Raw genomic sequence first — 26,843 nt, 5'->3', positions numbered from 1 at the left:
TTTCAGGGCTCCATCCCCACTTTCCAGCTACTACCCCGGGCCTCGCCTTGGTTACCTACGGGACCCGGCGACTCGGCGGAGAGGTACAAGGCCCAAAGAGAGGCAGCCACAGCTCAAGGCCAGGGCTGGAAATTAGAACGGGGAGGGGCACAAGGGCATCGACTCCAGTCTCATTCCTGGGCCTGGCCACGTTGGGGAAGTTTATCTCTCACCCGTTGCGGATAAATTAAAAGGTCGCAGCCACTCCGTTAATTGGAAGGAAACTCCCCCTGCCCCCAATTCCTAACAGAACGCAGCGACTCCTAGAAAAGGGGTAATCAAATTCACGTGTGGATACTGTGCCTGCAACAGTGTGTTTTTCATTAGCCCACTTCCCTGGCGGCGAGGCTGGCGGCCTCGGGCGCTTCCATCTCTCTCTCTCTTTTTTGCCTTCATCCTCACCAGCAGTTCCAGTAATCCCCCCCTCAAACACCCTGACACACTTCCGGCTGGGACTCCCAAATACCAGCGAGGCTGCCAAGCCGCGCGGATACCGACTGGGTGCCCCTTCCTGCACCCGCGCCTGGAAGAGGGAAGTGGCTGACACAATGAACTCCGACATGGCCCCGTCCTGTCCGCCTCATCTCCCTCCCCCTAGTATTTTCTTTGCCCCATAAATTCCTCTAGGTCATGCCCACCCCCACCACAGTCCACCGTGTCCTAAATACCTCGCAGTCCGCCAGGCCTCTGAGATTTTCATTTAAAAAATTAACCCTGGAGGAAACCCTGGCTCCTAATTTTAAGTGTCTGCAAATGGGCTGGGCATGTCTGGATACTTTTTCCACGTTTTATGCCAGAGAAGACACTGATTATTTTAGTATTTTTTAAGTAAAAAAGCTGTTCCTTTAAACAGCCTTAGCCCCAAAATAAGAGAATTACTGAACAATTAGCAGGCGTTGAGTGTTAAGCAGATGTTACTGGTGCCCAGAAAGGGGAGAAAAATCAGAAAACCAAATATTGTCTTCCTTCAGCCCAAAGGTTTGGAGCCAGAATATTCTGACTTTTTTGTCTGCTTTTATTTTCGAAGTGAAAGAGATTGCATATGCTTAAAGAAATAATAAATGACTATAATTTAAAACCGCCCCTTCTCGACTGAGATTTCTAAAACTGTGATCTCTGAAATAAATCCAGAAAATGGCAGGGAGGAGTTGAAGGGAATGGGGTGTGCGGTCCTTTCAGACAGCAGGTCGGAGGCTGTGCAACGAAAGAGTTCCTGGGCCTCCAGTCCAGGCAGGGAAAGGAAACAGCTTTGTGGGCACGAATCTGTAACTGTGTGTGTTGGGAGTAGGGAGAGATAGTTTTTCTGTTTTCTGTAGTGAAAATGGTCAGACTGGCTCCCATCTGTAGACTACAATGTGGAAAGATGACTCAAGTTTATATCAATGGCTCTGGAATTTGGGATTCTTTTTGCTCATTTAAAACATACAGGCTCTTGGAAGGGTCCCCTTCTCCAGCACCCAGCTGCACAAAGGTGCCGTATGGAACATATTTTGTACCTAATGGAAGCCACTAGCAAGCAAGCAGTCAAGCTTTGCCCTAGCCAGCCTCCCTCAGTGCGGTCAAACCCCAAGCTGTGACCGGCAGGCCGGGAAGAGCCGGCTAAGAGCTTCCCAGCGAATGGCCAGGCTCCAGCGAAGCTGGTTGGGCCTCAGCTCCAGTCCCCAGTGAGGCTGGCGAAGGCCTCCCTGCCCTCGATATGGGCACGCAAAGCTGCAGCGAATGCCCCCTAATCAGATCTCCTAGTCAGCCGTTAGCGACAGGCGGAGAAGAAACGCAAGGCCGCCGCCATCCGGTCGTGATCATAACCGAGGCCTTGTCTGCACAGTTACACATCAGGCCCAAACCCACAGCCCTCGGCAGCCGCCCCACGCGGGCCCTGCCTCGGCAGACTTCCCAACCTCTGCATGAGCCGCAGAGGAAAGTGAGACCCCCTAGGCTCTCCTGAAGCCAGCCCTGGGCCCATCCCCAAGGATGCTTTGGGAAGGAGATAAGGAGGTGAGATAGAATCTGGCAGAGACGGAAGATGAAAAAAAGACAAACGGAAGAAAAGAAAGCAGGAAGGAGCAAAGGAAAGAAGAAAAAAGAAAGAAGAGATAAAAGAGGAAGGGAAGACAGGGAAAAGAAGGAAGAAAAGAGACAGAGGCGACTCCTAGCAGCGGCCGAGCTTACAGAGAGAAGGGTAAGTGACAAGGCCAGGATCCCAGCCTGCCCTATCCTTCCTAGTCCAGCCTGAGTCTCCACTGGAAGAAGGTTCTTTCCTGAGCTTACACCCGGGACTGGGGTGTGTGTGTGTGTGTGTGTGTGTGTGTGTGTGTGTGTGTGTGTGTGTTCCAGCCTTACAAGAGAATGGCAGGAGGTCCCTGGGCAGGCGCAGGCCTCCAGTGGGAGGCTCAGGATGGAAGCGCGCGCCCCTGACCTTGAATGGCCCAAGGCCCAGAATTCCTACCACGCCCCCGGCGTCCGCGTAGGAGCAGCCAACCGAACCCTACCTGCTGTGGCCAGGTGGAGGTGTGTGGTGGAAGGGGAAAGCCGGCCGGCTGGCAAAGCGCTACGGAGAAAGACACGAGGCTCCTGCGCAGGGAAAGCCGAGGTTGCCACCAAAGGCCTGGCACGACCAGGGCCGTGATGCCCCGCCCGGCCCGACCCCCGCGCGCAGAGGTACCTGGAGACGATTTCAACTGAAGTAATGAAGGCAGTGTCGTGCTGTCGAGAGAAAGGTGGATCCCAACAACAGGAAACTACCTAAATCACCGACCAGTTCTGGTGCTGCCCGCGCAGGGCTGCCTCGCCAGCCGCCGCCGCCGCCGCCGCCGCCGCCGCCAAGGAGAAAACCCTGCGATCGCGCCTGGCCCAGCCCAGCCCCTAGGCAACCTGCGCCCGCCGCTGCAACGGAGTGCCCCAGGCGGCCGCAAATGCGTCAAGGAAGGGCAAGCCACTGGCCCCAGTAAGGTATGCCTGGGAGGGAGAGGGAGGAAAAGAGAGGGAGGAAAGGCAGGGAGAGAGGAATAAAGGCGGGGAGCAGGCGAGACTAGAGCAGCTCCGAGAAGCAGTGTGCGCGCTGCTTTCCCAAATCTTGCAGCCCAGCGAGACGGCGCCAAGCGGCGGTAGCAGTGGAAGGCTCCAAAGCGCCAGGGACGGTACAGAGCCCGGCTCCCAGTCTGGCCCCGGCCTCCCGCCTCTCGCTCTCCCCCCTCTCCCTCCTAGCTGCCCGCCCGCCGGGGCGCGCGCTCCTGCGCCCCCTCCCCCTAGCGCCCCCCCCACCCCACAACTCTGGCAAGCAGGAAACGCGTGGCCCTAAGGAGGGCTGCCAGGTGGGGGAGGCCGTACTGGGGGAGGGGGCGGCCCCCATGCAGTCCAGCCCGGGTCCACTAACGGCTGCCTCCAGCGGCTAGAGATGCGCTGTGGGCCAGGCCTGCTCCCCGATTCAGATTGAGGGTCATCTGAGACCCAGACACCCGCAAAAATAACCGGCCTCTGCAAGCCTCCCTGGGGCTCCCGAAAGAAATCCTGTTTGGCTTCCTCTGTCTATGCAGCTCCCCTCTCAACTGAAATCACTGGTCCAAGACAGCCACAATCCAGATATACTAGCAAGCCATAAAACTGAACAAAAGCCGACAAACCTTACGGCACCAGGGCTATAGGGCCCAGACAAATTACGACCGTCTAGGTAATATTTAAATAGATGCCTAAAGTAATTGCAGGGGGCTCGGGTTAGTCCTCCTGTTGTAAAAGTGGTGAACGGGATAAAGTGGAAGGTGAAGATAAGAAGTCAAAAAAGAGGTAAAATTTAAAAGCTTCATTCCACAGCTTTTATTCTATAAGAACATAAACATCGTCTTTTTCCACGCACAGCAGCAATACAATATTAATTTATTCTGATTTAAGATTAGAAGTAAATAGAGCTAGAACTAACATTTATAATAACGATAGAATGCATTTGCTTAAAACAAGATTGGCAATTCTTCATAATAATAGACATTTATACAGATTTGTATTTATAGTTTTTTTCTTTTTCTGCATCTACAGGTTTGACCCTTTTATGCATGTAACTTCACAGTATAAAGGAAATCCAAACAATGTCTCCCTTCTCTAGTTTATTCCGCTTACCCCAGTCCTCCTAGGCTTCTGTGAATTTCAGAAAGCAAAAACAAAAAAAAAAACTTTTTGTTCAAGGCGATTTAAAAAAACAACTTCACAAGATAGGGACAATTGTGGTGTGCTTGTCCCATGTTACCAGTGGTAACAATTTTAATGACAAAAAAAAATCCACTAATTCCAAATGTATAAACAAAACTACATTATTTATCTACAGCCAGAAGGATATGGAAATTTAGAGGTAAATGAAACATTTTAGTCAGGCAATGTAAGACCTTACAGAAACTGGAAGAGAAGTCCCCTTCTCTTGGTAATTCTTTTTTTTTTCTTTTTAAAGCTGGGATATCTTACAGAGGAAGGAAAAATTAATCTTTTTTACTTTCTTTCTCACTTTTTAAATCAGCCAAAGTCAAGCCCGTTTGCCAACCTGCATGTCCATGCCTGTAAGCCCTTCTCTTGGCCAAGGAAGAAAGGAAGAAAGAAAAAAGAAACCTGGGGGCCTGTATCCCCTGATTAAACACAGCACAGCACTCCAGGCAGACATGCCCGGTGGCGGCTCCTTTGCACCATTGACCTCAGGCCAGACACCTCAGCGCCAACAATGGGACCTCGGCCTTCCGGCTAGGTTTGCCCCAGGCTGGGCAGGAAACCAGCTCGGCCGAAGACAGGGGCCATTTCGAGCAGTGGGACCCCAAGACAGCAAACCCAGCCCAGTCACGACTTGACACTTAGGACAATATCTATCTCTATAGAATTTTAGCACGATATGGCTTTTTCCCCCAGAAAACAACAAATAAACCAGCACCAAGCAAACACAAAGAAACAAAAAGTCAGAACAAACCAGCCCTGCACAGATGTAACGGCCCAGGAGATGGCGAGTGTGGGAGGGAGGAACAGGGCTCCAGCACAGGTGCGAGTTCCTGGGCAGAGGCTGAAGACAGAGGGAGGAGACCAGCGCTCGGGAAGTGAAAAAACCGCGTCGCCTGGAGATTCATCAGGAAAAATTAAAGTTGGCTGTGAGCTCCCGGATCCGGTTTTCTCGATTCATTTTCTTCAGTTTCATCCTGCGGTTCTGAAACCAGATTTTCACTTGTCTGTCCGTGAGGTGGACGCTGCGGCTAATCTCTAGGCGCCGCTCTCGAGTAAGGTACATGTTGAACAGAAACTCCTTCTCCAGCTCCAGTGTCTGGTGCTTCGTGTAGGGGCAGCGCTTCTTCCGACCACTCTTTGCCGTGAGCCAGTTGGCTGCGTTTTCACCTTTGGAATTGCCTGGCATGTAAGAGAATAAAGAGGGGATGATTAAGTCGAGGCCACACGGGCTGCCCGTAGGGGTGAATTGCCTCCGTTTCTCCCATAAGACAGATGTCCCAAGTCACAGAGAAGAGAGTCGTGCCCCCGTTTTTGGCTTGCTGAGAGCAAGCAGTTCCTCCAAAAGTCATGACAAAAATTGAGTGGGCCTTCAATCTACATGACCCTTCCAATTTACATTTCCCCCACTTTTCCAGACACCTGTTTTAGCACTAAGCCGTAGATGCTTGCAGAAGGAAAGACCTGGGAGGGCAGGCTGTACATCTTGAACTTAACGCTTTTCTTCGTTTCTTGCCATATGGCAGACAAGCATTTCCTGTAGCCCCCAGGCTAGGATCGCGGGGTGCTTACTTGGAAGGTGGGCCAGGCAGCTTGGCTGTCTCACCCCAGGGCCCTGATTGCCCAAGACTCGATAAGGGGAGAAAGAACGGCATCATTGGTCCAATGGGGAAGGCAGGAAAAACCGATTCAGGGGTCAAGGGCCCTCCCTCAAGTTTCTCCAGGAGTCAGGGGTAGATAGCTGGGCGATTCCGAGGTCCAGGGAAAGCGAAATGGCCCTTCTCTGGCTCTCAGCTCAGGGCCCCCAGCTTCCAGGCCGGATTTCGGATTTGCCTTTTCTTCTTCCCGCAACGAAGATTCCCGCCCCTCAGCAACTTTGAAAAAAGCATGGGGGATCGTAAACTCGAACTTCGCCGGTTAATGGGCTTATTTATTGGCGCTGGCGGCTGCTTATTTTGGATGCCTTACAAACATCCGCGCTATCTGCGGGCGAGCTACTTTCCCTCCCTCCCCCTCCCCCCGCGTGGGCCGCGCCGCGCAGGCTGGGCAGGGACCAGGGCTCTGGGTGCTCCCGGCCACAGGGAAGAGCGCACAGGAGGGGGCCTGCTCGCTGGTGTCCTCTCCCCTAGTCAGGGGGAGCTGAGGCCAGCTCCGAGGACGTCTTGCTGTGGGGCGCTAAGCCGGACATGAATTTTACTGCGTCCCCACGCCCAAATATTAAAAAGCAAGTTCACAAGGTCAGCCTGCCTGCAGCTTGGGCCAAGGCCGGCCGGCTGCTGCGCGGGCTCCTAGTTTTCCGATCCTTCTCCTCCTTGCGTCTGCCTGTCTGCCCGCCTGACTGCAGCCCTCTGCAGCCCTGCTTACCTAGGGAGTCCTTCTCCGGCGAGGCTTTGCTGCTCTCGGAAGGGGCCGGGGAGAGCTCCTCCGCGGCCGAGGACGACGCGTGCGCCTCCTCGTCGCCCTGCGAGCCCCCGCCGCTGCCGCAAGCCAGCGTGGGGGGCGGCGGCGAATCGAGGGCTCGCTCCTTCCGGGCCGCATCAGCCGAGCCGGAGGCTAGCGCTGGCGGCGGATCGAAGCCGCGCCCCGGGGGCTGCGCGGGGAACGGGCCAGCCCCGAGTTGCTGCGCGCCGCCGCCGCCGCTGCCATAGCCCTTGGCCGTGCCGTAGGCCTGAGAAAGGCGGAAGTAGCCAGGCACTGGCACCCCGCTGGAGGCGCCCAGGGCGCAGCCGTCGGGCGGCGGGCCCCGCGGGAAGGGAGCCAGTTCGGCAGCGATGGCCGAGCCTTTGGGGCATTTGTCCGCTGAGTCGTAGAGGCAGTAGGAGCTCTCTTCTTTGATGTTCTGCGCGAAAGAGCACGAGGTGGCCTGCGGCGGGGGCTGGGGTGGTTGCGGCGGGGGCGGTGGCTGCTGCTGGGGCGGCTGCGGCGGCCCCTCAGGCGGCTCCATCCGGCAAGACCGGGGCGCGTCTAGCCACAGGTCTATGGGCGCGGGCCCGTAGCCGTGCACCCCGGGACCTAGACCCCCGCCACCGCCACCGCCGCCCGGCGACGCTGCCTCATTGCGCTTGCCGCCCAGCGCGGGGAAGAGCCCGCAGCTCTGCAGCCCGTAGGACAGGTCGGCGGCGGGCGGCAGGTAGACCCCGCCGTGGGCGTAGTAACTGCCACCGCCGCCGCCCCCCGCGCCACCACCACCGCCGCCTGCCTCGCCTCTGCCCGAGCTGATGAGCGAGTCGACCAAAAAAGAGTTCGCGGCGGGGCTCTCCGAGCATGACATTGTTGTGGGATAATTTGGCGAAGGGAGCAGATAGCCCTTTCTGGCTGACATTTCTTGTGCAAAACATGCTGAATACGATTAGCAATCCCCCCGCACCGCGGCGGGCGCCCGCAGCCAATCCCGAGCCAGAGTTTCCGCGCGACCACTCCCAGTTTGGTTTCGTAGGCGCGGGGCCGCTCTCCGAGGGCGCCCTCGTAGCCCGCGATTGATATAAATATGTAATCTGTATTGATGGGCCAGGAGACGCACGCCCGGCACCTTGGCCCGAAGACTGGGAGCTGTGGGGGCTGCCCCAGCGTGGCTAGTGGGGGGCCTGGCCATTGGGCTCGCCCCGCCCCTACCCGGACGTGAGCCCCATACCGGGGTCCGTTAGAAGCGCCCTTGGGCCCCGCGCAGTTAACAAGTGGGGTGTTTATGGTGCGCGCCCAGTCTGCCTTGGGTGCTCACCATCGCTGTCGCAGAAGCTGCCACTAGTCCCCAGTGTACCCTGACCACTGAAGGGGCCATGTCAGGGACTCACGCGCTTCCTATTCAGCTCTGGATCTTGAGGTGGCCCCTTGTCTGAATTCTGCCTCCCCACAAGTGGCGAACCTGGCCCTATGGCCGTCAGGATTCTCAGAGTGTCAGGAGCCCAGAGTGAACTGGAGGCTGACTTGCCTCTACTTCAGGATCCCACAGATTTTTCCCCAAAATGCAATGGTTGTTCCCTAGCCCCTAACCCCCAACGCTTTTCTCCCCTAGTCCGTTGATCCAGTTAGGATCTTCTCCTCTGGTGTGCTCACCTGGCTTGCCTTCTCTGCAACTCCTGTCAGCGGACTTTGGTGGGCTAGCAGGACTGGGGGTGGGAAGCGGCTGCCAGCCTTGATGGAAAGACGGCCCACTCCCACTCCCAAGGCCAGAGCCAGATCCAAGCATCCCCTCATCACCTAGGGAAGACTCTAAATAAACCCACAGTCATTTCAGGGAAGTAAAATGCTGGCCCTGGGGTCCTTGGCTGGCCCAAAGTGAGAGACTTGGAGGGGTGTGCCCGGTGTACACCTCTGCTGCCTTATGTTCCTGCTCTCCTGTTAGCTTTGGCACTCATATGCTCCTGGAGGCTACAACAAGAACCAATGTCACTACACTCCTGCCTCTCTGTCCCCTCCCCTCTTCCCCTCCCTCCCATACCCTCAGCCAGGGCAGTCCTTGCTCCTGCAGTGTGTACATTTTAACGAGGCCCCGGTGAGGAAATCCTTTCCCTGCAAGGCCGGGCTCGGCTCATGGTACTGTTATAAGAACATGTGGAGGCCAGGCCCTTTGCTCAGCAGGCTCAGGGGCTCTGTTTTAGCCAACTGGAAATGGCCGGCCTGGGGTGCTAGCCCCCAAGTGTGAGCCTCATGCTAGTCTCAGGAAATGCAACCTTTTCTGGCCAGATCCAGTGGAGCCCGGGAGGTCGCTGCCTTGCCCCTGGCCTGTGGGCTACAGGTCTCCAGGATACTCCAGGCCTACCCGCCCCTCCGGCTCCAGTCGGAGCTGGCATTGCTGAACGCCGGCATCCGAGGAAATAGACCGCTCAGGCAGCTTCAGCCTTCAGCTGGGAAAGACTCTTGCACCCGGGTCATACGCGGCACTTTGTCTCCTTCCTCCCAGTGTGAATCCAGCCCAAGGTGGAAGAGGAGCCTGAGAGGACCCTGAAAGGGCACGAGAGAGCTGGCTAGGTAGAGCTCCAGCTCTGGCTTCTGAAATTCAAGCAGCTGCGATCGCTGCGGGCCGTGGCTGCTCTGAGCTCCGGGCCCAGAAGGCCGCGCCACCGCTAGCGCGGCGCTCCAGCCACTTCAACCTCGGCGCCCCACGGTGACCCGGCCTTGAGGACTGAGCATCAGGGTGCCGAGGAGGAGGATGGAGAGAAAAAGAGAGAGATAGACGGAGAGACGGACAGAAGGAGAGAAAAGAGAGAGAGAGAAACAGGAGGGGAGAGAGAATAAGAAAGCCAGTTCTCTCCAGCCTGACAGGGTCTTGAAGCTGTAGCAGCGGCTTAGAGGAATCAAGACAGGGTCTGTGCCGAGAGATCATTAACTCTCCTTCGCTCTTCGCGTGCTCCTGCGCCCAAGGCCAAGGCAAATTCTGTACCTGCTAGGCCCATGAGACGGACTAACCTGAGTGCAGAAAAGCTTCAGAGCACCGCAGCCAATGGCCCTATCTTTAGCTTCCCGGATCTGCCTGGTCCTTACCCTGCTCACCAGACGGGTGGAACTGGCTGGGACTGTTGCCCTTAGCAATGCCACCTGGAAATGCCACAGAGCTGGGAACTGCCTAGGAAGGAAGCTTTGCTCTTCAGCACTGCCCATGCCTCTCAGAAAAGCTGTGTCATTTGGGAAGTGGGTCCCAAGAGCTTCGAGGTTTCCTTGTGGATAATGAGCCTTAGCAGGTCAATGGGCCAGGACTTGGGCCTAGAGTCATGCCTCTCCAGGCTAAATGCAGAAAGCAACTTCCCAGGCCGACATCTGGGAAGGTCCAGTATATGTTTGAGATGGTGGAGGCTATACAAATAAAGTAAAAGACAATGATCTTAACCTATCTTTCCTAACCTTTCAGGGAGTCAGGACCCTTCTGGAAAATCTAAGTAAGTTTTGACTCATTCTGTGAAAAATGCATATCTGTATATTCCCACAATTTGATCCATCATTTTGAAGGAGTTCACACACCCCTCAGTCTTTTCCTTGGGTCCTCCAGAGTTCCCCAGTCTCCTGGGAGTTGGGGGCCCTGCCAATTTGGCTGGTAAGACAAACTGGGTGCCCTGTGGCAGACAGCTCAGGTCAGGGCCCTGTGGGGCAGCCAAATGGGCTTCTAGGCTGGATAGAATCCAGGGACCTGCACGTGCCAACCAAGGTTACAAAAGTCAGTTTGTATTGCATCTGCTACAAAAGGCTGCCCCAGCCGAAGAGTAGAGGAGCTGGAAGGCCTGCTACGGGCCTCTCAGGCCGTGGCATTGGCACTTGGGTCTTCAGTGACCTTTCTGTGGTGAGCCAGATGTGTTTCTTTAGCATGACTTTTTCCCCCTTGTAATAAACCAAATGGGATGTTGGGCTTGAGCTCCTTCTTGCTTTTAAAAAGAGTGTGTAAGCTCGTGTATGGCAGCCCCTCTCTGGCCCAGGACTGCCTTACAGCTTCCACCAGGGCTTGCTGAGCGGCAAACACAGCGAGACACTGCCTGTGAGCTGGCGGCTGCAGGCAGGCCGGCTGCTGCTGGTTCAAATTGGAGGATACCAACGCAGCAGAAGCTCAAGTTAAACGCCTCGTTGGCCCTCTCAGTTGGTCTCCTAGCCCCCAGCATCCCTGACCGACCCCCAAGGCTCCCATGCTCTCTAGACTTTAACACTAAAGTGTTAGATTTCTCACTAAAATATTCCATTTATTGAGCGCCTCGGCTTTCCTGAGATTCCCCACTGCAAGAGATGAAGAAAGCAATTCAACTGTAGTGTGGGTCGGCTTCCAAGCACTTTTCCTCCCTGGTGCTCATTTGCTTTCTTTCTTTTTTGCCATTCTTCCCAGCTACTAAATTTCTCCCTCTCCCTCAGGGTATCTTTGACCTAAATCTTCAGTGCCTGCTTGCCTCAACCAGGCCTTATGCAGCGGTTACACAGTCACCTCCAGAGCCCGTGTTTTATTTAGGAGGAAATATTGCCCATTTCTACCTGGGTAATAACCCGCCAGCCCTATGGGGCCAAAGTAAACACCAGGCCCATGGATTAAGGCCTTCGGCAAGGATTAGGCTGCAGTTCACTAGGTACTCCTTCTGAGTAGGCCCTTGTAAGCAATGAGAAATAAACTATTATGAAAAACAAGTTCCTAACGAAAAGATACCAGGTCCTGAGATCGAAACTGCTAATAAACAATTTGTATCTGGAGGGCACTCTCAGTGCTTTCAAGGCTCTGAATTATCCAGTGGTGGAGTTGGGCTGCAGTCCCACCGAGGAAGAATAAAGGCTGCTTTTACATATCTGGCTTTAGCAAAAAAAGAAAAAAAAATCAGAGCTTCTCAGATCCACGCATTTATGGATAGTTAGAAAATTTTTCCACAAGCAATGATGTTCTTTTCCCATTCATCTTCAAGAATGTCAACATTTTCAGGATATTTTATGTGTCTGTTTTGAATGTATCAGGTGCAATCTATTACTAAACAACGTACTTTTAAAGTTTTCTAAATCCAACCATTGAGATGGCCCTTCCCCTGTTAGGGAAGTGTTGGGGCCTTTTCATCCACCCTTTGAATTGCAATATTCTTAGTTTTGTTCATAATAAACCGCCTGTGGCCTTAGAACTGGAGACGGCTCTGGCATTGTAGGGAGGGCTCCCACTGCAGAGAGCAGCTCACTGGGTGAGCGCTCATTTCTTGCCTTGTTGCTTTGCTCCGGCATAGTTTGGGAGCCAACCTTCAACAAAGACTAGTAACTATGATAGGCAAAATTTACACAACAAACAGGCAGTGCCTACTTTCTCTGGGATTGCCCCCACTCACCACGCACTGCATATTTGGGAAAAGAAAAAGATGTGGGAAACTAATGGAAAAATAGTAGAAAAAATTAAATATAGGAGAAAGAGGGAATTTGAATCGGCCCTCCAAAATGTAAGGAAATTTATTCATTTAAAATGTGTTTGATGACAACCCCGATGGAGTGATTGCTCCGTCAAAATTTATCCTCTGTTCCAGCTTTTTAAAAAAAGTATTAGTATTTACCAATACATTTTTGCATATTTGCAAAATATCTTTTACAAAAGATCTAACTTTCACATGTAAGAAATTGCTGCAAAATCGCAGCTGGTTTTACAACAGCGCACTCCAAGTATGCAACACAGAGACTTGTCTGGCACTCTCAAAAATCACACGCGACTTCTCCGAATTGGCCTTTTTCGGAACAAAGGTTTTCTCCAAGCTGCTGGGCAGACCTAGAGATGCAGCTAGTAGGAAACCAGTGACCTCCAGGACGTCTGCCCCTGGGAATAAGCTCGCCTTAGCGGCCGCAGACTTCTACCACCCCATTGTTTATAATGGAAACTTTGTTTTCCTCCACCCCCGATCACCTCATTTTTTTTTTTTTTGTCCTCCCGCAACCCCCTATTCCAGCACAGCTGGAACACTTTCCCCTAGATGCCTCTCATCCCTAGCCCTTACTATTCTGTATATTTCTACGAAATCGAAAGATTCGCCTTGGGTGAAATGCTGGCGCAAGGAGCTACAATCTTCAACTTTTCTACTTAGGCCTCCCCCTGCTTTCCAACCTTCGGGAGCAATGGGGTGGGGGCTCCCTACCTCGTCACCCCACAAACCCAGCCACATTCCCGAGAGCCCTGCTTAGACATCGGCCACCTCCCCACTCCCGCCCCACCAGACTGAAATTGCTAAACTTGTGGCCTCTTACCTTGACACATTTCCGAAATCACTGCCAAGGGGCAGCTGGCTTCTCCGCGTGGCGACGCTTGCGAGGCTTAGCGAATGTGCGTTGCTTTAAATTACAATACCAATCACTTCTTGAGGGTGAGCCCCCTTTTTCTGATCTGAAGGGGAGCTGGACAAGTGAAATAATGTACCGTGCCGCTCTTAGTATCAGAAGCGAACAAAGGCCAAGAATCACGCTGGGGTTCCCGGCTCCCCTGCGGCTTTGACATTGATCGGAAGTGCGCCATCTCGTGGCGGCTGCGCGCCTTGGTCGGGCCGGAGCTCCAGCCCCAAGCCGAGAGAGGGAAACCGGCTCCGGGCAGAGAGAGAAGGAGAGAGGAGAGGATGTGCCCAGCCCGCCGCTATTGAGATCTCATTTTTACATCTAAGAAATCGCTGCAAAACCCCAGCCGGGTTTATAGCGGCGCATTCCAAATATGCAAATTGGCCGGCCCCGGACGGGTTTACGACCACATTGTCACAGCCATCGGAGGATGGGCTTTTATAGGGCTCAGAAATCAAACCCGCGCCCGCCCGCCGCCCGCCCGCGAGCAGTCCTCCTGGCTAGACTCTCTCTAGCAACTTGAGAGACTTTGGTTAATCTTTAACCATCCCAAAGGAAGTCTTTCCCTAAACCCAGGCTTCCCAGCCCGCCCCCTCCCTGCCCCCCAGGAGGGCCCTTGTTCGTCTCTGCGTGTCTGCCTATCAACCTAGACATTCATCTCTGGATCTGTCCCACTCCCCTTTCAGCTCGATTTCCCCAGTCGCGCCAGTTAGACAAACACACAACAAATAAACAGAGTGGGATCTGGGGCCTCTCTCCAAATGCGACCCTATCTGCTGCTCTGGCCCTGCCTGGGTGGCTGAAGAGAGGGTGGGGTGGGCAACAAAGGGCTCTATCCTTTCAGCCATTCTCCTCAAGGTTATGGGTGATGTCCAATTTTAAGGCAGAAGTTCAAAGGCAGCAAACAAAGAGGAAATCGGCATCCTTTTTTTTCCCAAAGGGAAAAAGCAGCCTCAGCTGGGAGCTGGGGAGAAAGCACCCTTAGAGGCTCCTGGGAGTCTGCTCTGCCTTGGAACTCAGACCGGGCTCCCTCTTGCTGAAGCCTCCACGGGCCCCCGGACGGTCCCACTGCAGGCCTACCGGTCCTGAGGTGAGCGAGGGCAGCCTGGGGTCTGACCTGTTGGCCACCTCAAGCCCCAAGGCCCTCTCCAGGGCTGAGGTCAGTCTGAGGGGATAAAGTCCCATATTCCAGGCCCTGAGATACCACCCAGGTCCCCACTTCCCACAAGGACGTAGCCAACCACCTTGGCTTCCTAAGCCTGGCTTCTATTGTAGCCAATTCCTGACTCATTCACCTTCTCACCCCCTCAGGGGCCTGATAACTTGCTCCTCAACTAGGTAGGGCATTTTTTTGGGGGGTGGGGGAGGGTAGACATTTGGTAGTAAAAGGCGATCAGGGAGAGGAATGTCACACTAGGATACTCAAATTTCCACTGTCTTTATTTACCTTGTGCCCAGTTGCCTGTATACATGCTGCGACACACACGGTGGGGTGGGTAAGAACCAGAATTGAGGACAGGCCAACACTCCCAGTACAAATGGAGCCAACAGACATTTCTTAATACAGGGAGGCAAAGGAGATTCAACGGGAGGGTGCCTGGCTTTCCCAGATGAGATCCCCAGGCCGGCCAGGCCGACTGCCTCTGAGCATTTCCCTAACTCTTTCCAAATGTTGCAAGAGATTAAAAAGACCATTCTCAATACCTTTTCCACCCCCTCCAACACCCCAAAGGAAATCAACTAATGGCAAAAAAAGAGAAAGAAGGAAATAAAGAAAGAAAGAAAGAAAGAAAGAAAGAAAGAAAGAAAGAGAAAATTGGTTATGGTTCCTTTATTTACAAGTTTTTTGAACACCATCCCTGTATGAAGCATACATTCAAATATTCTTAGCAGTGAGCGAGTTTAAACATGGAACACTGTAAACAGATAGAGCCTTTAAATATTTTCATCATCTCTTTTCCCCTCTACATTGCATCTTTTAAAATTCGCTTTGGTTCCTTCAGGGAAATATATATATATAATATAATATTTATCTTTTAAAATAATTCCACCTCACTCTCAGGCTCTTGGAAGGTCACCAGAAGCTTCCAAGCTCAGTTCAGGAGCCAATGAGGGCTGAGTGTGGTGCTGGAACCCCACGTTTTGGGGGACTCAAGGCCCTAATAGCCAAAGCTGGGGACCTGCTGGCCAGGCCTGCTGCTCCGCAGCCAGACACTGAGCAAATCCAAGTTTCATTACGTGTGGTGGAGAGTTTGCCAAACTGCCGCACTCCACAGCCATTTCCTGCGGAGATCTCAGGGGCCAGTGGCCTGGCCGCAGCCTCTTGGCTTTTCCACGTCTCCCACCTCAGGGAACAGTCCACTCTGCGTCGAGGCTTTGGGCCTGAGTGGCAGGCTGGAACCAAGACCCTCATTTGGTAGAAAGAAAAGCCAGGTGGGCTGTAGGAGGCGGCGGCTAGGAACTCAGGGCTGGATCAGTGTGGTGGGTGTGGAAAGACACTGATGCCACCTGGAATCATAGATTTCCCACAAGGATTTGCAGCCCTCTTCCACCTCATAGCCACCTCCAGGTCCAGCCGCTGTTCACATTGGCTTTGGAAAGCAGCCTCATTCTGGGCACCTGGTAATCCTACCCCTTCCTCCTGCCCCTGTCCCCAAGCTGAACTGGGCTTGGAGAGCACACAACTTTTTTACTCAGGGGTCCTGGGGGTGGGTAAGCTCCCAGTAGAGGGAGGGTATGGAGGGGTTAGCCTCCAGGGGTTTGGCAGGGGGCCCAATCCCCAGCGGAGACCACACCCAGCCCGCAGCTCTGCAGGCTCCAAGAGTGAACCACCAGAGGTCCCAAACCTGTCATTCTAGCTGATGCACAGCTCTCAGAATCCAATGATTATTAGGAATCTTAACAACTGAGATCTTAAGAGAGTCCCAGGCCACCTCCTGTGGGGCTATCTCCATGCATCCCTCTCTTGCACACCTCTTTTCAAAAGTCACCATGTGGCTTGACCTTGTCAAGGGCAAAATCTGCATATTATCTCATGTGTATGAAGCCCCCCACCCAATTCCAGCTGCTGGAGCCTTAGAGGAGTGGATTTGCTGAGTAGTACTGTAAACGGTCTCTGTTAATTTTTTTTTCCTTCATTCTCCTGTTCTGAAACCAGATTTTGACTTGACGATCAGTGAGGTTGAGCATGCGGGACAGTTGCAGGCGCTTCTCTTTGTTAATGTAGACGCTGAAGAAGAACTCGCGTTCCAGCTCTCGGATCTGGTACTTGGTATAGGGGCAGCGCTTTTTGCGGGTGCGTTGGCCACCTGTGGAGGGAGAAAAGGCAGGGGGTGAGCCAGGTTTGGGGGCTGCAATCCACCCCAGAGCCCATAGCTGAGGAGAAGGGCTGCCACGGAAACTGGTGGTCCAGCCCAAGCCCGGTCAAAGTCTGCCCAGGCCCCTGCCTTTAACGCTCCGACTGCATGCTTGGAACGGCCGCAGTTGGAGGCTCAGCCACAGATAAAAGCCAGCTCCCTAGATAGGCCCCCGGGGAAGCTGCTGCCGCTGCCCCCAGAACAGAAAGGAGAGCTTCTCACAGCAACAGGCGAGTTTGCGCTGCCTAAGCCTCTTTGAAAGCAGCCAAGTGGGGGTTGCCGGCTGCCTCTCTCCGGCCAGACTAAACAAACAGCCGCCTGCGGACATTTCACCTTCCAGCACCTGGGCTGCCCCTTCCCAGGGCAGTAAAGGCGGCTCCAGTCCCAGTCTTTCCCGGCTGCGGCCAAGACTGGGCAGTCGTTAACATCTGGGGCGGCTGCCGGGTCTTTGTCAGCCTGAGTCCTGGCCACCAGCTTCTGCCTCCCTGGCCAGCCTCCTGGCTCCCCTGAGGTGGGGAGGTGGCGGCGGAAGCCCCCTACCCTAGGCCTTCGCTGAGCACCACGGCCACACGGCCATCCTGCACACGGCAGAGCAGCAGGGCTATCTTAGGTGGGGTGAAGGGAAAGGGGGCTTCCCGAAGCTGCGGGCAGGCTCTACTTGCTCCCCCTTAAAAAAAAAAAAAGACCCACAAGACAAGAAAAAAAATCGCTTTTGACAGATTGAATAACAATTGTGAATAACATGCAGTTGGGCAGAAGGAGGCACGTAATTGCCAACACGCCAGAGGAAAATGGCTTCCTTTGGACAAAAAGGCCAACTTTGGGTTAATTTGTTCTTTTAATATATTGCTAGAGCTAAGCGGGCTACTTTATCTGTTAAACGCGCTCCTAGCGCCGTCGTTAAACAGCGACGCCTTTGAATCCCGGCCGGGACTGGAGTCCCGGCGCAACACATGGCTTTTATAAAAATCTCCGGATTACCTCGCTATCAAAGGCTCCCGAAGCCCTTGCAGGGGAATTTACAGGCGCCCACCTCCGGCTCCCCAGCCTGGAGCTGGCCCCGAGCGGAGTCGAGCTGCCGGGCTTGGGAGCTGAGAAGGGAAAAAAGGGAAAAGGGGAGTTGTTTTTTTTTTGCAGGCATGCCTTGGCCGGTGGGTATTTCACGGCCAATTTCAGCACTCGCCACGTGATCCCGCCTTTTATAACAAAGTTTTGTTGGGGGAAACCTAAAGGCCCTTCATAAACCTTATATGCTTATAAAACAGCATATAAAAATTTAACAGCGGTGCTGCGCTAGATTTCCAACTCCCCTTTCATAAAGCGCAGGGCGCTGCCTTTATACGTACTGGAGCCGCCGGCCTTGTCCTCAGTGTGGCCGGAAGACGACTCGGGGCTGCTGCTGCTCTCGGGGCGCCGCCGCCGCTCTTTCTCTTCTGCCGCCGCCGCCGTCTCCCGGCAGCCGCCGCCGCCGCTGTCCGAACTTGAAGTTGCCGGCGCACCCGTGGCAGCCGCCGCCGCCGCCGCGGAGGTCGCCGTGGCCGCCGGGGGCCCCTTCTCGGCGCTCTTGTCCGCGGGGTAGTCGGAGGAGGCGAGGTTTTCCGGGGTGCCGTAGGCTGTCTCGAAAAACTGGTCGAAAGCCTGTGGCAGGACGCCGTTCCTGCCCACGGTGCTATAGAAATTGGACGAGACGGCGGGGGTGGGGTGGTGGTAGACGTTGGCCGAGCTCTTGGCCAGCACGTCGCCAGGCACGCCGGCCGCGCTGGGCGCCTGCAGGCAGTCTCTGTGCACGAGCTCCTCCGCGGAGTAGCAGTGGGCCAGATTGCCGCGGGGGTGCCATTTAGTGGCGGGCTCAATGGCGTACTCTCTGAAGGTCACTTCGCGCACGGGTTGGACCTGGGGCAGGTTGGAGGAGTAGGAGTATGTCATTGGGCGCGAAGACGGGGTCTGGGGCAGAAAAGAAGGGAGGCTGGAGAAATCTGGACCCGAGACGTAGTAAGTACAACTTGGCAAATACATGTTAGAGGAGCAGGGACCACGCTCATCAAAATCCATCATTGGGCTACCTTGGGCTCTCCGCAGTAGCCGAGCTTAACATGATTCTCCACTGCAGCTGCCTCTTTGAAGCGGATCCGTGAAGTAGAAATTTGGAGACGTAAGCTGACGTGGAAATCTATCCCCATCCTTAGCAGGGAGGTGCTGGTCATGTGACCCAATGTTGAAATTGACAAGCTGCGAGCTAGTCCGGGCTTTCCACCCCTCCCTTTCCTTTTTTTTTTCCCCTCCTCTCCCCTCCCTCCCGGCTTCCTTTCTTTGTAGCCACCTCAGGGGAAGCAACAGATCGTCACTCGGTGTTCTCACCGAAAGCACGTAATCGCCGGTGTAACTCATGTTGGCTGGGGGGCCTCCCGGCGCGCGGAGAGGCTGGGGTGCGCCCCCATGCAGCATGCTTGTGCTCAATTGCAGGGTCCTCGTTCTCGAGTGTGCAGAGGGCGGTGAGAGCTCAACTCTCGTCCCCACCTCCCACCCGCAGCTCCCCGGGTGGGTGAGGGATGCCCTGGACTGGGGATAGCCAGGTGGGAGTCCGTCGCTGTGTGGCCTGTGGTCTCGGAGTCTGTTCTCCTGGAGGCTCGCATTTGCACCTCCTTCTTCGCAGTCCCCCTCCCGTAGACTTGCTCTGGGAAGCGCCTCTGCCTCCGACCCTAGCCGGAACCCCTTCGGGGCCAGAGTTTGAAGCCGTGGATGTGCCTGCCTCGTGGCTTGTCCGATTTGCACGGTGACTTGATTACACTCTCTCATTCATGGTCACTTCCGAAGCGCTTTAGTGCCTTCCGTCCCTAAACCGCCAACAGCCAGAACGGCTTCTCCCCGCTGTTTGTCACTGATCCGCAGGGCCCGGAAGGGCCTTCGTCTTACCCGGGATCCACTCTCCCCTCATCTTCCCTGCCTGCCTACTCATCCCACCTTCTGTCTTTGGAGAAACCCCCTCCTCCTCGCTGCCTGCCGGGCTTCGGAGTGACTCGGCAGAGACAGAGGCACAGGGGCTGCCCTGCTGCTCACCGGTCCACCCATCTGCCTGGTCTTCTGGAGCTGAGGACTCGGGAAACCATGCAACTGAGGCAAGCCTTGGGCTGCTTTAGAGGAGCTGACATCCGAGGAGCCTTCTCCTGGGTATGCTGCATCTTCTTGGGGGCCCACCAGGCTCCTTACAGAGCTCCAGGGGTGTGGGGAGAATGGGGGTGGAAAGGACGGGCTGAGGGCCAAGGAGAGGTGGCTGAGAAAGGGGTAACCTGCCTACTCTTCTACTCTCCTTCCTTGCAATGTATGAGAGTGAAAGCAAGGGATGTGCAGGGCAAAAACTCAGAGAGCTCTGTGCCTTTCCTACTGCTCATTCCACAGAAGGAATACAATACCAGAGAAAGGAGAGTTGCTTCCCGAACTCCCTGCACCTGGGGAAACAGGGATGCCTTTAAAAAGCTAGGTTTGTGCTAAGGATAGAGAGAGGCCACAGCAATACTCTGAGTCTAGCTTTCTTGAGAAGAGGAAAAAAAATAAATTAAGAAGGCAAAATATGCTCCCCATCCTGCAGGATTGGAGGAGCAATGTTTGGAGGAAGCGAAAGAAGGGAGAGGACAGAGCAGCCAGGCAGGACCAGGAGCTGAGAGGGGCGCAGACCTGAGGCCTCCCAACAACTCTCTTCTTGGAAGGATCTGGGGTGTTGCTGAAGGAAAATAAAAAATATGTAAAAAGATAACCTTTTGCTTTTCCCTCTCCAGGAAATAGCCAAAGGTATTTACATATCTTGGGGAGATTTAGGGTATAAACTCTAAGATCTTTGGTATTTAAGTGTCAACATCGATTTATTTATTTATTGCTGAGCTGACTGTAACTGACTCAATAACAAATCTAATCATGTATTGCACTGGAAAAGAAATATTCTCATTATGTATTTTCTCCAAATAATGGCCTACCATTGCATTTGAATACCTGCTGTAAATATCAATAATATGGAGTAATTACTCTGTAGTCGAGTAAACTAATTTATTAGCATTAGTGTTTATGTGGCTTTCCACCTCCCCCCACCACCACCTTTACAAGGATTGCTTATCACAAATCAAGCTACTTGGACACATTGGTTTAATGAACTCTTTATTCAAGATTTGCTACAAGAACTTTCGTGTCCCTTGAATCCCTGAGAACTGAACTTGAAATTATTTGTGCATCTTCAGTTTGACATATTTGTCCACTGTGGCTTGTCCAGAGGGCAGCAGTGCTGTGAGTGAAAAGGTCCAGTGGGAAGGAAGGTTATTGGAGAAGAGTAGCTTCAGACCTCCTAAAGCTGGGAAGCACATTTACAGAATTGCCCTGCAGCGAAAAAACCATTTCCAGCAGTGACCAATAAGGCAAAATGTTTGCTTCTCCACAGCATCTCTTTTTTAGAGACAGAATATAAGACAGAAGGAGAGGTTTCAAACAGCGGTATTTGAGCTGTTCCCTGGCTTGATTTTGGCTATCCCAAGCTCTCTCTCTGCAGCCCACCCAGTCCTCGCCACCCCTACCTTCGAACAAAAGGAATGCATGAAGGGTTTCAGTGACTTTGCCATAACAAAGGCGCCACCATTGCGGGGCTCGCCCCGCCCCTGGGTGAAGGCAAACAAATTCTTGCACTTGTATTAGGGCTTTTAAGACCATAATTGAACCCGGGGGCGTCTAGGAAAACCGAAAACAGTTCTAGACAGACCTGCGGTTTTATAGCAGTTTTGGCAGTCAACTTCAGCTTGTGCCTGAGCAGACGGGGCTGTGGTGGCCCGCCAGCGGGGGATGCCAGGCCACCTCCCCCAGCGGCACGCAGCCCCTCTCTTAATTAGATCGGTTTTCCCCTGGTGTCAGGGAGAGCGGTCCCGGCAGAAAGGTGGGTATACTGGTGTGCGCTGCTCGCATAACCACCGCCTCCCATGTCCTCCTCGAGGGCCAAACCCAGAGGGTGCTGGCGGGGCTGGATCCCATGGGTGTCCGCAGGAGAGAAAGGCGAATTCCGGAGAAAAGGCTGGGGCTGAGAAAGGCGCTCCGGGAGCGGCTGGCAGGGCAATTCGGCAGGCTGCACCGAAGCGGAGTGCCCGGAGGGACTTGCCGCCCGGAAGCGGGTGTGTGGGGGCGCTGCGGTGAAGATGGATGAGGGAAAAGGCTTTTGATATCAGCAGAAGGGAAAAAGCCTGGAGTGGCCGAACACTTTTAGTTTCCCCGCAGGAATAGGAGGCGGGTACTCAGCTCCCCAAGGCTGCGCAATGTCCCAGTTTTGCCCGCTCCTGCCCTCGTGTGCGGAATATGCTGGCGATGTGAATGTGAAGGTTTCTCCAGGCAGGCGGCTGGGGTGAGGGGTGGGCGCAGCTCTGAGGATCAGACCAAATCTAGGGGAAGAAGGGGAGGCAGACCTTCGGGTCCTTGGTTTTGACTTTGCTCTGAGCCTATGATTGACTCTTCCGCTTTGCAGGAGGTCCAACAGCTGGGCTTAGCCCACCGGGCGCTGGGAAAGACCCGACTGAGGCTAAAGCCGCCCCGGAAGGCCAAGTCCGAGTTCCATTTCTTGGAGAGGCCGGCGCGGGTAAGGCTGTGACATTGGCCCTGGCGACTGGCTTCCCAGGAGCTGTTCTTTCTCAGGAACTCCACAGCGCGGGCCATCTCCAGAAAACTGTCTTCAGAGGGTATTTCCTTTTATCGTCAACCCAGAGCCCCACCGCGGCTAATGCAAGAGGCCAAAAAATGTTTGGAGGAAGAAAAACAAAGGCAGGAAGTGGCGGCGGCCTGACGGTGCGTGTGTGTCTGCAGAGAAGGGAGGGAGCCGGTTCAGTCTCTTCTTGTTTTTCCAAACTTCAAGGTCCAGGCAGCCCTCTACAGGGCCGGGCCCCATCGCTCGCCGCGCGGCATTGGAGGTGGCCACCCGGAGAGGAGAAGGCCAACGCCCGCGCCAGGCTTGTCAGGCGGAAACGGCTAACAAGGAGATTTGGTTAGCAAAACAGACCGAGCCTTTCCCAGGCTTCGTCTGACTTGGCCCGAAAGGTTGGGGAGGGGGGGCTTGCGCAGCGCCTCAGGGATCCTCCTCTCTGGGGACTACCATCCCTGAGCCTTACGCTTCGTTCCACCGCTTTTGCAGGCGGAATGTCGGAATAAAGTGGGTCTCGGCGCCTCTGCCGCCTCCGCTTCTTCTTGCAGCCTGAGGGGTCCGGGAGGCAGCGGGAGGGCGCCGGCGGGCAGTGCCCAGGCGGGGTCGCCTCGAGGCCGTCGGTGCGCACCGGGCAATGCGAGGCCTTGTTACCGAGGTTGTTGTGCTGGGGGCGTTTCCAGCACAGTCATTCAGGGGACGTGAGCTGCAAGGATCGTCACTTGACAGGCAGCTTAACACCCTCTCACTCCAAGGGAGGATACAGCTGGGTGGCCAGGAGCACCTCCACATTCCAGGCTTCCCAGCTCCAAATGGCAAAGCTGCTGCGCCACCCTCTTCTCTCCTTGGGGCTGGCTTGGGAGGCAGCAGCTGCTCCTTGTCCCAGAAATCTGAGAATTCGAAGTCCCCAGTACTTGCACATGCAGCCCTTTGAAAGCCCAGCATTTGTCCACAGTCTCAATGTCAATGCCAAGCTGCCCCAGTCACCACTGTCCTTCTCAAGGGGGTCCTGTCCCCCTACAGTTCCTGATCCTGCTTCTGTCCCCCCTACAGTTCCTGTCTCCTGCCCTGCCTCCTTCCAGCCATTCTCACCTGCTGGGACCTCCTGTCTCTTCCCTACCTCTTTTGATGCCTCTGCTAGACTGAGCAACGGCTGAGGTGCCACTGGAGGGCATCCAATACTCAGACGCAGAGAAGAGGGGCTGTTAGGTCCCTGACTCTCCCCCAACTTTGGGCCTCCACCAGAGCTTGAACTGAGTCTCCCACCTCCTTCTTAGGAATACTCCACCCCAAGGCCCCACCAAGTCCGGCTTATCTCCCTTCCTCTCCCCTCCCTTCTCTACCTTCCTTTCTTCCCCAACACTTCCTCCTTCTCTTCTGCGGACCCAGCTGCTGCTTTTCTAGGCTGGGCAACCCAGATGGGATAGGCCTGGGAGGGGTCAGGACCCACTTGACAGACTGAATCTCACTCCCACATGGCTACAGTTAAGTTTCTGTCTTGGTGGATTGCTTGGGGCACCATCAATATTTTGCCTCCTCCTGCTTGCCTAATCCCTTACTTTCCTCTGTCCACAAATGTCACACTGTTTCTAGAAAGCTACACAGAAGAGTATTTCAACCCTGGTGACCATATTGCACACAGGTGCAAGAACTGGCCCGGAGGCCCTGGGTAGAAATGGCAACAGAGCTCTTCTCCATCTCAGGAATATCTCCTTCCAAATCGAAGGGTTCCTGTGGGCACATCTGTCTTCCGTGGTGAGCTGGGGAGATGAGTTGTCTGGGAAGGCCCAGGAGATCTCCCAGTATTTGTTCTCAGGGCATGGCTTATTGCCAGATCATTGACAATCCATCACATTTTCCAGGCGCTGCCCAGAGGCAGCACTGAAGCTTCAATAAAAAAATCAAGAGATCACCTCTATCACTACCAGGTGGAGGCAGGGGTTAATTTGTCCTTTTGTTGAGACACCCCCACCCTCCCCCAAGGTCCCCTACACTTCCTAAAAGCTCAGAAACAGGTAATGCCCTGAAGTTGACCTCATAATTCTGCTTGGTCTGACTGGCAGTTTCGGTCATCCTTCAAAGCCCCTAAATATCTGAAAAGGCCCATACCCTTCCCCTGGCCACTGCAGAGTGGGGCACAGGGCTCAGCTGACGGTCTCAAGTACCTAAGCAATCTGGTTATCATTTACTTTAGTGGATCCCAAACTGAAGGGAGAAGAGAAGATTACTTCCTTTAATAACTATTTTTATTTTTATTGTTGCCAATTATTAGACTTCTTTTTCCTATAGTGTGGGAACAAATGGGGTGTGGGAGACTTTGAAGGGCGAAGCCCTAGTTCTCAGTGTCTGCCTTCCGTTCCCCATGCAGCTTTGGCCCAAACCGGTTTCCCAGCAGAGTGTGTCTGAGATAACGAAGACAAAAGGGGGTGGCCCAACCCGAAGGTTGGCTCTGGTCCTTGGGTCTCGGTCCCCACAGCTGTAGCTCACAGGAAGCCCCCACGACACAAAGCTCCAACTGCTTCCTAGGGCAGCTCCATTTCCACTCACTGCTCCCGGTGGCTCACATTCCAGGCTTGAGAAGAGCCATCACCCCATCCAGCCCTCCTCCCCTACACACCCTTCCGGGCAGTTCTGCGATGGGACCCATTCACAGACAATTGTTTCTGCTATATATGCCCCCACAGCCCAGCCCATCCACGCAGCCCTAGGGGTACAATCCAGATTTTTGGCTTCCGCGAAAAGAAATCCTTTGCATGTCCTCTTTGGTTCACCTGGAGAGATAGGCTCAGCGGCAGATCAGGCTTAAGCTGTTTACCGCAGGGCCTGATGCTCTGATCTGCTGGAGGCAGGCTATGGGCAGGGGCTAAGGGGCTCTCTCCCTCGCAGAGCGCAGTGAAGGATTCTTTGGGGCTGGGAGTCAAGAGTTTTTACCTTGGGAGAGTGCGCCTCACATCTCAGTGTGGATTTTAGGCAGGAGAAGAGCATCAAGGGTCTCACCAAAGGCTTGCCACGCACTGAGGGAGGGGCCTGGACTCAGGGACCCCAGGAGAGGCTCTCCAGCAAGGTCTTGGCTCCCCCATCCTCTTCCCCTCCAAGTCGGCCCTACCAGGACCCAGAACTCTGATCCAGCCACGTCCTTTCCCCTGGGCTTGCAGGCGCTCCCTCTCGCCCCCGATAGGCCTCAGCGGGCTCCGAAGTCTTGCTGGACTAGGGCAAACCCCGCTCTTCTGGGACAGGGACACGGCCTGGGCCACCCGTGGCTGCCGGGACTCCTTTCCAACAGGGCTGGGGATGGGAGAGTTGGAAATCAAGAAAGAACCTCTGCCTCCAGTGCACGAGCCCAGAGCCCAGGCTACCAGAACCCGCTTGCAGCAAGCTAACTATGCGTCCTGTGCCTTCTTGAGGCGGCAGCAGCGATCGGCCCTGACCATGGAGGAGGCCGTGGCGCGGAGGACTTGACCTGTACGGAGCAAGAGGAGGGCGCTGGCTGAGCCGCGGGGAGGGGGACGCTGCTCTCTCCAGCCTCCTCCACCCAATAGCAGTCTGCTCGACCCACGCCTGCTGCGCGCTCACCCCCTTTCCCCCTCCATTTTGTGCAGTGTTCGCAGACCCGCGGCCGGAAACAAAGCCCCCAGCCCTGCTCTCACCACCCTTCTTGCAAGCTGCTGTCGTCAACCCCCCAGGCCAGAGGCTCAGAGCTAACGCCAAGCTCCTTAAGGCCCTCTTCAGGGCCCTCTTCTCTCGCCTGACCCCAGCCGCCCTCAGCCAGCTCCTGGGTACCACTCTGGATGCCAACCGGGACCTGCCGGTGCCACGGTCCCGTGCGCGGGGTCCCGGCCTCGGGCTGCGGGCGGCTCCGGGGCCTACAGCCCAGCGGCGAGGAGCGTGGCAGAGGCGCGGGGGGCAGCGCGCAGCCCGAAGCTGCCTCCCGCCCGGGCGGACGGCGCGGCCGCTGGGGTGCACAGCGTAGCCCCGCGTGCCCGGCTCGCTCTCTGCTCCCTCGGATCGCTCCCACCCCTCGGCTCCGGGCTCAGAAAGCGGAAGTATTTGGTAGAGAAAAACACGGTTTCTTTTCAGCTCGTCTCAAAATCCCTTTTAGAGAAAATGCTCCTGTCAAGTTTTATTTCCCGTTGCAAACCACCTTCCACGCTGCCAAGAATTAAGACCGCGAGAGATTAAATACCCGATTATTCTCCTGCGGAGGGCGGGGCGGGGCGGGGAAGTGGGCACCCACACCAAACATTCCTTGAAGTCGGCTTGTCCTGATCCAGCCGCGCCCGGGGAGCCCCACGAAGGCCCGAGAGGCCTGCGGTGACGTCAGCCTGCAGTTGCGGGGCCACTCACCCGCACAGACACGGCCCTCGCAGTTCCGCGCCGGGACCTCCCCCCGCCGTGCTGCCGCAGCCCCGACCGGCCCGCGTGCCGTCAGAGGGAGGCCGGCTTTCCACCGGCCTGAGCCTCCATTTTGAGTAGGGGGTTCTTGTAGAAGCGTGGAGGGTTTGGGGCAGCGCCTCTGTCCCCGAGGGGCGCGACATCAGGTAGCTCTCGGAGTTCACACCCCAGTACCTGGGGGAGGTCCTATGTCGCCGCACAACCGCCCGCAGAGGTTTGGAAATCTCTGAGACCCGTTGTAATTATTTCTGCCCGGTGGATCCGGCTCTTCAGCGTCACGAGAGCCGGGCAGAAATGAAATCAACTGTGGCAAGGCCTTGGCTGCTTTCACGGAGGAATTTTTCTGCGCCAGTGTCTTTTTTCTTCCCTTTAAAATAAAATTTAAAATAGCAAGCACTTCTCAGGCATTCATCAGACATAGGTAGATGCACGAGGATTGAGTGGGCATTTTCATAAAGAATGAGGCC

At 54.9% G+C, this 26,843-nt stretch overlaps 2 protein-coding genes and 2 long non-coding RNA genes across 4 annotated transcripts; 2 read left to right on the top strand and 2 right to left on the bottom strand.

The window, feature by feature from the left end:
* Positions 1 to 1,818: 1,818 nt before the first annotated feature.
* Positions 1,819 to 5,145, top strand: LOC115830924. The gene is made up of 3 exons (XR_004026476.1): positions 1,819 to 2,218; positions 2,542 to 2,988; positions 4,538 to 5,145. It is a non-coding gene; the product is annotated as an uncharacterized LOC115830924 (long non-coding RNA).
* On the bottom strand, positions 3,821 to 7,567 carry HOXA10 (homeobox A10). The gene is made up of 2 exons (XM_030796751.1): positions 6,586 to 7,567; positions 3,821 to 5,403 (listed from the first exon to the last, which is right to left on the bottom strand). The coding sequence occupies exons 1-2, from the start codon at positions 7,541 to 7,543 to the stop codon at positions 5,129 to 5,131; spliced, it is 1,233 nt and encodes a 410-aa protein (XP_030652611.1). The 5' UTR covers positions 7,544 to 7,567; the 3' UTR covers positions 3,821 to 5,128.
* A 7,220-nt stretch (positions 7,568 to 14,787) lies between these two features.
* HOXA11 (homeobox A11) lies at positions 14,788 to 18,667 on the bottom strand. The gene is made up of 2 exons (XM_003270453.4): positions 17,675 to 18,667; positions 14,788 to 16,280 (listed from the first exon to the last, which is right to left on the bottom strand). The coding sequence occupies exons 1-2, from the start codon at positions 18,381 to 18,383 to the stop codon at positions 16,048 to 16,050; spliced, it is 942 nt and encodes a 313-aa protein (XP_003270501.1). The 5' UTR covers positions 18,384 to 18,667; the 3' UTR covers positions 14,788 to 16,047.
* On the top strand, positions 18,644 to 22,509 carry LOC105737801. The gene is made up of 2 exons (XR_004026487.1): positions 18,644 to 19,496; positions 21,817 to 22,509. It is a non-coding gene; the product is annotated as an uncharacterized LOC105737801 (long non-coding RNA).
* The last annotated feature ends 4,334 nt before the right edge of the window (positions 22,510 to 26,843 follow it).

Source organism: Nomascus leucogenys, chromosome 17 (assembly GCF_006542625.1).
Source record: "Nomascus leucogenys isolate Asia chromosome 17, Asia_NLE_v1, whole genome shotgun sequence".
In the NCBI taxonomy this organism is placed as follows: domain Eukaryota; kingdom Metazoa; phylum Chordata; class Mammalia; order Primates; family Hylobatidae; genus Nomascus; species Nomascus leucogenys.
Note: the sequence above shows the minus strand (reverse complement) of the source record. Positions and strands in the feature narration are given on the sequence as shown.